This window comes from Emiliania huxleyi, assembly GCF_000372725.1.
Source record: "Emiliania huxleyi CCMP1516 unplaced genomic scaffold EMIHUscaffold_302, whole genome shotgun sequence".
Classification (NCBI taxonomy): Eukaryota; Haptophyta; order Isochrysidales; family Noelaerhabdaceae; genus Emiliania; species Emiliania huxleyi.
In genome coordinates this window covers 86,964-98,462 of record NW_005199753.1, presented here as the reverse complement: position 1 = coordinate 98,462, position 11,499 = coordinate 86,964, and the positions used below count along the sequence as shown (strand labels likewise).

General features: G+C 67.3%; 2 protein-coding genes across 2 annotated transcripts in view; both read right to left on the bottom strand.

Moving 5' to 3' along the window:
• EMIHUDRAFT_469607 (hypothetical protein) overlaps nt 1-417 on the bottom strand; it is a gene marked incomplete at its 5' end in the record, with an annotated part of 4,526 nt that extends 4,109 nt beyond the window's left edge. The window contains one exon of the mRNA XM_005774974.1: nt 51-417. Within this exon, the coding sequence (XP_005775031.1) occupies nt 51-417 (367 nt within the window). The remainder of the gene's footprint in view (nt 1-50) is intronic.
• A 6,435-nt stretch (nt 418-6,852) lies between these two features.
• On the bottom strand, nt 6,853-7,741 carry EMIHUDRAFT_444232 (hypothetical protein; the record flags this gene model as incomplete). The annotated part of the gene is made up of 1 exon (XM_005774973.1): nt 6,853-7,741. A coding segment is annotated over exon 1 (675 nt), but the record flags the coding sequence as incomplete, so codon positions are not given.
• Between the last annotated feature and the right edge of the window lie 3,758 nt (nt 7,742-11,499).

Here is an 11,499-nt window from a genome sequence, read left to right as displayed (position 1 = left end):
GGATCTCGAGGAGGGCGCGCAGGTCCCAGAAGAAGTGGAGCAGCATCCACAGCCAGTACACCGAGAAGACGAGCAGGAACAGCACGAGGAAGGGCGAGGGCGAGCGGAAGGAGTCATCCCGCAGCAGCTTGACGCCGGCGCACGTGCTCTCGTCGACGCACTCGTTGACGAGCCCGTCCCAGTTGACGGCCTCCGCCAGGTAGGCGGACAGGGCGATGGTGAAGGCGAGCATCCCCAGGCTGATCAGCCGGCCTGCTAGGATGCACCGGAGGCCGCGCTCGTCAAAGTAATTGTACACCCGCTTGAAGAAGGAGTCGAGGTCGGAGATCGCTTCCCACTGCTCGCGGTGAGAGCCCTGGAGGAGCGCGGGGTTCATCTCCATCTCCAAAAGAAGGCGCTCATTGTGCTCGGTCATCGAGAGTTTGCAACGGCGCGACTGGATGGCTCTTGGCCGGCCGGCTCCAAAGAGAAATTCGGCTGGGCATTAAGTTAGCTGCAAGTACAGGGCGCGTGCTGCAGTTAAGGGGAACCGGGGTACGCGGGGCCAACCGTATTTATTTTACGGCCCTTTCCCTGCGAACGCGCACCCCCCCTAGGAGTCGTAGCCCGATGCCGATCATCCGGCCCGCTGGGTGCGCTTCTTAGCCCTGGATGTGAGGTTAATGACCGCACTCCAAGTACAGCCACAGCCACGAAATTTCCTGCTGACGTCCCTCTGTTGCACCCTGGCACCCGCTTGGATACACACATATGCTCCCTCTAGCTGCCGCTGCCGTGCTTGCGTTCGCTCCCCTTCCGATCGGCAGTGAGGTGCGGCCGACCACCGTACGCATCGGCCGCGCATCCGTCGTTCTACAGGGCCATTCGGATGATCCCGCAGCAGAGCTGGCGCAAGCGCGGCTGATGATAGAGGCGCAGCGCATCATGATTGATCGCCTTGGCGGCGGAGGCACGCCGCCGGCCTTTGATGAGCTCATTAATGAGCTCACAGCGGAGCTCGAGGCGGCCGTGCGTACAATCGAGGCGAAAGGCGCCGAGATCGATGAATTGGAGGGAGACCTCCACGACACCGAGGCGGCACTCGACGCGGCGTTGATCCTCCTCGAGGATCTGCGAAAGGAGCGAGCGCCGGCACCTGCGTCCACTGTGCAGTTCACCGGCCGCGTCGTGCCGACCCGAGCCGGCCAGGGCGCGGCTAGCAGCATCAGCAGCCGGCCGCACGCGCTGAGTTAGCTGGACGGTGGACTCACTACTGTGGACTTGACACGAGGCGTAGGAGGCCGCCCGGAGGAGTGCGCAGTGAGCACAACATGTAAGTAGGGTGTCGATTGAACACAGTATCATTGACGTGCGGGCATGGGTGCGGGCTCTTCGGTCGCTCCAGCATGCGCTCCAGCCTCCACGCTCCAGCTGTGCCTGTGGGGCCTCACAGAGCTAGTAGACAAAGGTGAGGTCCCGGCTTTAGGTAAGGTAAACGTCTCCACGCACACAAAGTAGTGGGATAAGGGGGAGCGGTTTTCGCATCTCTCGCCAAAGCCATAGAGATCTTTGTGGTCGAGGTGACTGGCTGGTGACTGGCTCTAGCCGAGACTGCGGCTGTGTGGCGTCTACACTCACCGTGGAGGAGATCTTCCGGACAGGAGAGAACGGCGCAGCCACCACAGATAGTGCCAGACGAGCTCTCACGCGACACACGGCAGCAGGGGGGACGCAGCTCCAGAGCTGGACGGAAGTGATGACGCCTAAGACTACAGCAGCGCCCCAATACACTATGTAAGTAACGCGCGTCTTCCTTGTTTCCAGCGCAGCTGCCACTCAGCACGTGCGTCTTTTTAGTTGAATATGGGAATACTCGGTTATGTTTATTCTTTTTCTGTGCGGGAAATTTTGACCGCGCAAGATATAAAGGGTGTCCTAAGGGCTCTGCTCGCAAGGCGCCCGCGTCGCAGACGCGGTACCATTGACAAATCTGCAATATACCCCCACACGAGCAAATAGCAAAATCCGAATACCGTGCACGAACTGCGTGATCTCGGACGCAAGCCTTCAGCTGGTGCCAAGACATTCGTAAAATTGAAGCCAAGAATCCGCCAAATCGTGCTTCGCGCTACTCGAGTACCTGAGGGGAAAGCCGCTGATCGAGCCCAGCGTGCCCGCGGCCGCCTCCCGCGCAGCACCGCCGCTGCGGAATCGGATCGATCCCATGGAGGAGGAGGGCGCAGTCGGCCAGCGCAGCAGGCGGAGTCCCTCCCCGCGCCGGAGCCCCCCTGCAGTCGAGGGAGTCCTCGTTGGCGATGAAGGTGGCGACATCGAATCGCGGCCGACACACGTCACGGGAGGAATGGGCGATGAGCGGGAACGATGCGCGCTACGACGCCGACTCCGCCGTGCTCGTGGCCGCAGAAAGCCGCGCTCCAGGAGCACGCCAAGATGCAATGGCTCGCTTGCTTCGATTCAGCTCTCTCGGCAGCAGAAGTGGGGCTGGAGCGGGTGGGGGTGGATGCCGATTTTGAGGGGGAGCGTCTCCAGCTGCGCCCTGTGGCAGCTGCGCCCTGTGGCAGCTAGTCGAGGGACTTGGTAGTTGTGACCCCCCTGAGTGAGGACAGGAGAGAGAGAGCTTTGTGGTGTTTGTTGGTGTACGCAATAACGGGACAGGGTGGTTGTTCTCTCTATCTCCTCTTCTAGCTCTTAGCATGAGCTGCGCCCTGTGTCCGACCCCTTTTGCGCAGCAACACCTTAAACTTTCAGGCCCTCCAAATTCGGGTCGGAGCGTAGCGGAGTGGGCCCCGAGTTTGAAAAGGGCGACGGACGCTTGCGTCCTAGCCTCCAACAACGCCTCCCCGGCGCAGAGGGGCCCCCGGAGGGATGCACAACCGCTCCACGCCACGCCGCTTGCGGCGGTCCTCTTCCCAGCTCCGCTGAGGGCCCGTCCTTATTTTCTGAGCTGGGTTGGACGCGGCCAACTCTGTCCACGAGGGGGCACCAACTCTTTGGTTCGACGCGCGGCACGCGCGACGCGCGTGCTCGACACACCAACACGCAGGACACGATGCTCGGGAGCAAGCGCCGACGTATCGACGTCTTCGCCAACGGCTCCACCTCGAGCAGGTGCATCAGGTTGCCTGATCCGTGTGACAATGCCGAACTCGTACGTCTCGCAGCGAACAAGCTCGGGCGCGCCGTCCCAGGGGCGCCTGAGATCGTGCGCTTCTTTCTCCGCGGGAAGAAGCGCGGCCGCGAGATCGACGTCGAGGACATCGAGGACGAGGACGAGGTCTACGTCGCCTTTGCAGGCGAGGAGTGGGTCGCCCCGCAGCCGCCCGCCGGGGCGCCCGCCGCCGGAGCCTCCGAGCAAAATGCGGCGGCCCCGCTCGGCGCGGTGGAGGGAATTGCCGCGCCACCCCCGGCGCTCTGGGCGGCTCCGCCCCCTGGCGCGTTGCCGCTCCCGAGCGTCTGCGCATCGGGTGCGGCGCCGTCGAGCGTACCCTCCTTTGCCCCGGCCTTCGGGACGGCGGCGGCGGCGGGTGGCTCCGAGGCGGCGGCCACTCCGGTACCACCTCCGGCGCTGGTCGCGCCACCGGCGGCGGCACCCAGTGGTGTGGCCCCTCCGCAGCCTGCCGCCGCTCCGCCGCCTACGGCTGCTCCTCCGCCGCCTCTTGCCGCTCCACCGCCTACGGCTGCTCCTCCGCCGCCTCTTGCCGCTCCGCAGCCTCTTGCCGCTCCGCAGCCTCTTGCCGCTCCGCAGCTTGACGCTCCTCCTCCTCCGCCGGCCGTCTCCGCCTCGCAGCCTGCCGCTGCCTCGCAGGCGTTCAGCGAGGACGGAGTGGAGGAGATGGAGCGGGTGGCGGCTGCCGCTGAGGCGGCGCACCTGGCAAAGCAGGCGGCGCTCGCCGAGAGGGCGCGGCAGGTGGCTGAGGCGAAGGGCAGGCTCCAGACTCTGCGCGGGCAGCTCGACCCGACCATCCTCGCCGCGGTGGACGAGGCCGTGGCTGCCGTCCGCGCGAAGCCGCACCCCGACGCGCCCAGCTTTTTTGTCACCGAGGAGCTGCTGCGGCGCTGGGTCGAGCTCCAGGGGACGCACGGCGTGGCGGCCGTACGCAACATGCTGGAGCAGGTTTGCAACATGGTCAAGAGGTATCAGATACAGTACGGCACGCCCTACACCTTCTTCTTCGGGCAGGTGAAGTGGGTTGAGGATCGTCGCCTATCGCCACCGCCGCAGCAGCCTTCGCGACAGCAGCGTTCGCCTCCGCCGCAGCCACAGCAGCAGCCGCCGCAGCCGCCGCAGCCGCCGCCGCCGCAGCCGCCGCAGCCGCCGCAGCCCATGGAGGTCGTCACGGCGGAAGCGCGGGTCGTCGATCAGCCCGCCGGCCAGGCCGAGTCGGAAAGCGTGCGCAAGCAGCTGCGCGACGAGCTGCGCGCCGCGTCTGCGCAGAAGCGGCTGGCGCCGTGCGAGCGCTCCGAGCCGTGGAGGCTCAACACCGCGCAGTACGATGCCGCCTCCGCGCCGGAGAACGTCCTCGTCCTCGTCTCGGCGGGCCCCGGCACCGGCAAGACCGAGACGACCGTCGCTCGCGTCGCCTTCTTCCTCGCGCGCGGCGTGCCGGCGGACAAGATCCGGCCAATCACCTTCACCGTCGTCGCCGCGGCCGAGCTCAAGGCTCGGATCAAACTCAAGATGCCGACGATCGTCGGCCAGCCGTGCGTGTCGACGATCCACGCCCTCTCCCTCGCCCTGCTCGGAAGATCCGAGATCATGTCGCCGCCGCAGGCGGAGGATCTCGCGCTCCGAGCGCTGTTTGAGCAGCAGTGGCCTGAGGAGCGGTTGCGCCGCCTCCAGGCCGCGTTCCGGGCGCAGGTGCCGCACGTCAAAGCACGGCCCGGGGGGCCCGAATCGCACGACAGCACAGTGACAGTCAGACACGCCACACACGGGGTCTCAGGGAGGGCGACCCCCCCCCCCCCTCCCTCTCCGCAGGTGCTGCACCCTCCGCCGCTGGACGGCAAGGACTTCGGCGCCTTGCGCCACCTGTGCAAGGATATGTGCGCAAAGGCCGGGCTCAACACCGCGGGCCCCCAGGGCGACCGAGTGCCCGACGAGGCGAAGTGCGCCTACGAGCAGGAGTGGGACTGCATGGAGCCGCTGCGCGCCGCGGCGCGCAAGGTGTCCCACTCCGACTTGTCGGCCGCAGTGAGCGAGTTTCTCGGCTGCAGCGGGCCGTTCGACGCCTACTGCCGCTCGGGCAAGGGCGTCGAGGAGGCGCCGCCCGCAGTGCGGCGCTTTGTCGCGATGGCGCGCGAGAAGGGCTGGCTGCACATCAACGAGGTGCCGCTGCAGGCGCTGGAAAAGGTGCGGAGGGAGGGCGTGCCGCCGGCCTTTCAAGGGGCGCACTACCTCCTCGACGAGGGCCAGGACACGGACGCCGTCCAGCTCGAGCTCGTGCTGCGCCTCGCCTCGCACGCTGGCGAGTGCCGCCTCACCTACACCTCTAGCTGTGAACAGCGTCTCTTCACACCTCTAGCTGTGAACAGGCGAGTGCCGCCTCACCGTCGTGGGCGACGTGGACCAGGCGATCTACGGCTTCCGCGGTGCCAACGCGAGGCTGATGGAGGCGCTCAAGGCGAAGCAGTTTGACGAGCTCGCCGCGCTGCTGCCGCGTGACGACGCGCTGCCTCCCTCAGTCCGCCGCGCGGGCGGCCTCGTGTGCGTCCCCCTCACGGAGCACCACCGCAGCACCACGCGCCTCGTGTGCGCGTACAGCCTGGTGCGCGCCAAGGACCCGCCCCTGCGGAGCGTGCACGCCGGCGGTCTGCCCGCCTACCGCGTGCGGTGCGAGAGCGACGCGCTCGAGGTGCGGCTGGTGCTCGATCAGCTGCGCATGTGGCGCGACCGCGGCAAGGCGTGGGGCGAGATGAGCGTGCTCGCGCTGAGCAGCAGCCACCTGACGGACTTCATGGACGAGCTGAAGAACGCCGGCATCCCTTACGCCGAGCGCAAGGACAAGGACCCGCCGCCGCCTCCCCACCCCCCGTACGGACGCGTGACGCTCGGCACGATCCACTCCGTCAAGGGGTGGGAGTGCGACGTCGTGTGCGTGGTGCGCCTCAACTACGACTCGACCAAGACGGACGAGGCGCAGCCCGCCTTTGGCTGGAGCATCTTCTGCCGCTCGGGCGGCGGCGACCCGGCGCTGGCGGACAAGGTGCAGGCGCAGCAGCTCGAGAAGGTGCGGCTGCTCTACACGGCGATGTCGCGCGCCAGGCGCTTCCTCTCCCTCTCGTGCGCGCTGCCCACCGGCCGGAACGGCGGCGAGCCCACCCGCCGCTGGCTGCCCGTCCTCGCAACCCTCGACGAGACTGGCGGTTGCGTCAAGTCCTTCGCGGTGCGAGGCGAGGCGGACATCAGCAGGGCGGTGGCCGAGGTGAGCGCGGACGCGGACGCGGTCGCCGCCGAGGCGAGAGATGGCGCGCACCCGCCGCCGGCAGGCAGGTCGCCGCCGCCGATGACGCTGGAGCAGGTCGAGTCCCACAACGGCGCGTTCGCATTCGGCCCGGCGGGCGCGGCGGGAGCAGCGGGAGCGGCGGGCGCGGCGGGAGCAGCGGGAGCGGCGGGCGCGGCGAAAGCAGCGGGCGCGGCCGGCGAGGCGGCGTCAGCGGACGAGGCGGGTGCGGCGGGCGCTTTGGCCGACGACAATGGCCAGTTCAGAGCCGGCCCCCCCACCGCCTCTGAGTCAAGCGCGATGGAGGGTGGCGACCACAGCGAGGAGGAGGAGGTGGGTGAGGAGGAGGAGACCGAGGGCGAGAGGGGGGTCGGGGACGAGGTTGGAGAGCGCCTGCAGGGCATGGACATCGGTGAATCCGACGACGACGCTGACGCCACACAGGAGCCCGGCGGCGGCGGCGGCGGCGGCGGCGGCGGCGGCGGCGGCGGCGGCGGCGGCGGCGGCGGCGGCGGCGGCGGCGGCGGCGGCGGCGGCGGCGGCGGAAGCGGAGGCGGAGGCGGCGGAGGCGGCGGAGGCGGCGGCGTGGACCCCAACGCCACGCAGGAGCCCGAGGATGCGACGCCGCCGGCCGAGGCAAGATCGAGCGCATCTCAGGACTCCAACGCCTCGCAGGCATCGCAGGAGTTCGAACTGCCGCAGATGTCGACCCCACCGAGGGCAGCGCCGGCGTCGCCAGCGCCGCCGCCGCTCTCGCCGCGGTCGCAGGCAGCCGCCCGCCGGCCACCATCGGAGGCAGGCAATGGGGGCGGCGGCCCTGCCGCCGCCGGTGGGCACGCCGCCAGCGGTAGCGTCACGCCCCCCGCGGGCGGTGGCGATGGCAGGCGCATCCTGCCCCCTGGCTGGAACTCCACGTCGCTGCTGCGCGACGCGACCTCGAGCCCGGGAGCGCGGTCGGCTAATGGCGCGGCAAGCAGCCACCCGCCGGCTGGGGCGTATCGCGGACGCGGACGTGGGCGCGGCGGACGCGGCCGAGGCGCAGGCTCCGCCGGCGGGGCGGACGCCGCCAAGCCAAAGGGGGTCTACCATTGCCGCGTGTGCGGCTTGCCAAAGAGGGGCCACACGTGCCAGGGGCAGCGCCCCGGGCAGCGCTAGTTAGGCGCGGGGCCGCGCGAAGGGCCCCGAAAGGCGCGTGCCCGGGCGCCGCGGCGGCTGCGCAGCGGGGAGAGTAGGAGCAGAAGTCGTCGTCAGAATTGCTGTTTTCGTCGTCCATTACTTATTTATGTTATGCGAGAGTGGAGACAAGGCATCAGTAAACTAATGCACACACCGGCCGTATCTCGCACGACGCGATTTACTTGGTCGTCGGAAAAGCAACTCCGCCGGCGCCCGAGCGACAGGCGAGCGACACCAGCCGGAAATGGAGTCGGATCGAGCCGGTGGAAAGAGAAATACATGTTTTTGCTAAAACGGGAGACTGGCGCGGCGGGCGGGCGGCACGCGACAGGGTTCTGGCATAGGCAAGTTGAGCGCCCCTGCCTCCAAAGAGACCAGTCCCGCGCGCTTCAGGCTGCGCAAGTCGACGCGTAGCGGACTCTCCGAGCCCCTGAAGTACGTTTACAGCGAGGTTCGCGTGTGCTGCCGGCGACGACCTCCTCTCTCCCTTCGGAGAAAAAGCTTGATCCTCGCTCGCGGCCAATGCGGGCGAGGGAAGCCCTCCCGCCCCCGGCTCGCTACCCGGATGCGATTGCTGCCATTTGCATCTTCTCCATGCCTGTTGCGATGACGCTTTGCACGGAAGAGTCAGCGGCGGAGGCGATGCGGTCTCTCCATGGCACATCCCACGAGTGGACAAAAACTGTCACGATCTGGCCCGGCTTTGGGTGAAGGATGTTGCGCTGGAGGCAGAGGGACGAGAGGTTGAAGATGAGGTCGCTCTCCGTCGCCGTTGGTCGCGTCTTCCCGTGAGAGATGCCAATCTTCCCGCTAAGCGCGAGGGCGACCCGAATGTCGGCGGGCCGGGTCGGTCGTCGTGCGCTTTGCCAACCCAAGTTTAGCCAGCGTGCCGCAAGAATTCAGGCTGCTATTCACGGTGCTCTGCACGTTCGTAGCTGTTGACACCTCCCGGACGCCGGGCCGCTCGAAAATTGGCTCCGGGGATTTTTTCAGCCACTCGCCTCCTCGTCGTTGGCGTCTCCGATGCGCCTCGCGCTGCTGCTTGCCTCGATCTCGGGCTCGGCCACAGCCAGCGACGCTACCAGCTGGCGTTCCTCCTTCGACAAGCGGTACGACGCGGTCGTCCTCGGCTCCGGGCCAAAGGAGTCGCTGCTCGCATCGCTGCTCGCGTCCAACGGCAAGAGCGTGCTGCAGCTGGAGCCGCGGCGCGCGCCGGGTGGGGTGGCGGCGAGCCTCGACCTCGGCCAGCTGTACGAGCGGATGGGCGCCCCCGGCGAGAAGCCCGAGCCCAAGCTGAAGCTCGGAACACCGGAGGAGTACTCGGCAGACGTCGCTCCAAAGGTGCTGATGGCGGGCGGCAAGGAGCTTGAGATGCTGGTGTCGTCCGGCCTGTGGCAGCAGATGGACTTTCGGCGCGTGCACCGCTCCTTCCTCTACCGCACCAAGCCCGACGGATCGAGCGACGTGCACCGCGTGCTCGTGACGGCGGAGGCCGTGCTCAAGAGCGCTCGCTGCTGAGATCAGCCGAGATCACCCGAGATCACCCGAGATTAGGCGGAGGACGTGCTCAAGACGCGCTCGCTGCCGCCGCTCGAGAAGCCCAAAGTCGTCCTCCTCCTCGCCTGGCTCGACAAGTGGGACGAGTCGGTCCCGGGCACGTGCGCCGTCAGCCGAGATTGCCGAGATATAGCCGAGAGATGCGCCCGCGATCACGACACGCCCGCGGCATCCCCACAGTCAATAGATGCGGTATACACCTCCAAATCACGCCACATCACATCACGTCACGTCACGGCAACACCACTGCAGGTACGTCGCCGGCCGGCTGTCCAAGAAGCGGCTCCCGCTCGGCAAGATGTCGGCAGCCTCCTTCTTCCGCTACTGGGACGTCGCGCCCGAGACCGCGCAGCTGCTCTCGGCTGGGCTGGGCGAGGCGGCCGGCCCTAGAAGCGGAAGACCCAGTGTCCTGGTCTCCTCGCTCTGTACTCGCTCTGTACTCGCTCCGTACTCGCTCTGTACTCGCTCTGTACTCGCTCTGTACTCGCTCTGTACTCGCTCTGTACTCAATGCGCCGCACCTCCAGCCGTGCTCCCGTCCCGGCGCTGGCGACTTCCAGCGCGCAGGCGGCAAGCGCACGTTCACTCATGAGAGGCGATCGATCAGTCCTCATTCCTCGCAGGCGCCCGGCGCGCCAACGCGCCCGCTCCGGAAGCGGACAGCCCTCGACCTCGTGCGAGCGATGAAGCGGTACCGCGGCTCGTTCAAGACCTTCCAGTACATGACGTCGCCGTGCGTGCCTTTAGCGTCATGGGAGAAACGGGAGAGGGGGTGTGTGTGTGCTCTCTCTCTCTCTCTCCCTCCCTCTCCCTCTCTCTCCCTCTCCCTCCCCCCCGTGCGTGCGCCCGGGTCGAGGACAACGGTGTCCTTGTCGGACCCGCCCCCCCCCACAGGCCTTCTCTCCGCCGCCCCCAATAGGTACGTCTACCCAGTCAAGGGCAGCGGCTCCGCCTTCGCTCGCGGCGCGGCCAAGGTGCTCGCGCAGCTGCTACCACTACTACTACTACTTCTACAGCTACTATGATGACCACTTACTACTCTTACGACGACCACCATTACTACTACTATTACTACTACTATTACTGCTACCACCGCTAGGTGCTCGCGCAGCACGGCGGCGCGTCCCTCGTCGGGCGGCCAGTCGACGGGCTGATGTACCGCCCCGATGGCACCGCGTGCGGAGTGACGTCGGAGGGGGTGTCGGTGGAGGTGTGGCCGCGTGATGCCGCACCACCCACCGAGCTGAGCCCACACTGGATTCGACACTCTGGAGGTATGGGACTAGGCCGGCTGCGTGATCGCTGCGCCGGAGCACGCGCCCGAGGCGGTCGAGACGTCCTACTCGGCGAGATCTAGCCGAGATCTAGCCGAGGTCTAGCCGAGATCTAGCCGAGGTCTAGCCGAGATGTAGCCGAGATCTAGCCGAGGTCTAGCCGAGATGTAGCCGAGATCTAGCCGAGGTCTAGCCGAGGTCTAGCCGAGGTCTAGCCGAGGTCTAGCCGAGGTGTAGCCGAGATCTAGCCGAGGTCTAGCCGAGATCTAGCCGAGGTCTAGCCGAGGTCTAGCCGAGGTCTAGCCGAGGTCTAGCCGAGATCTAGCCGAGGTCTAGCCGAGGTCTAGCCGAGGTGTAGCCGAGGTGTAGCCGAGGTGTAGCCGAGGTATTCGAGGCATCACTCAGGTCGTGCGGATGTACGCCTTGCTCTCGCACGCGCCGAACAAGTGCAAGGACGCACGCTCTTGCCGGCTGCTGATACCGGCTGCGCAGGCGGGCCGCAAGCACGACATCCACCTCGACATGTCCAGGACACGTCCATGACATGTCCGAGACGTGTCCCCCAGGCGGGCCGCAAGCACGACATCCACCTCGTGTGCTCTGGTGGCGCACACCGTGTCGCTCCGGCTGACCGCTGGTCCGAGAGCAGCCGAGAGCAGCCGAGAGCAGCCGAGAGCAGCCGAGAGCAGCCGAGAGCAGCCGAGAGATCTCACGGCGATCTCATGGCGATCTCCGCTTCAGGCTCGCCGTCGTCTCGACGCGCGTTGAAGGCGACACAGCCGGGCTGAGCGCGCTGCAGGCGGACGCCCGCCGCCGCACACTCCGCCGCTGCACACTCCGCCGCTGCACACTCCGCCGCTGCACACTCCGCCGCTGCACACTCCGCCGCTGCACACTCCGCCGCTGCACACTCCGCCGCTGCACACTCCGCCCCGCCTTCTGCGCACTCGCCACAATGAAGAAGATCTCAACACGAAATCCGACTCGGAAGAGCCCGTGTCGACCTCGAAACAGATACTTCTGAGGGGCCCCCCGCCCCCTCCCCCCCCCCGC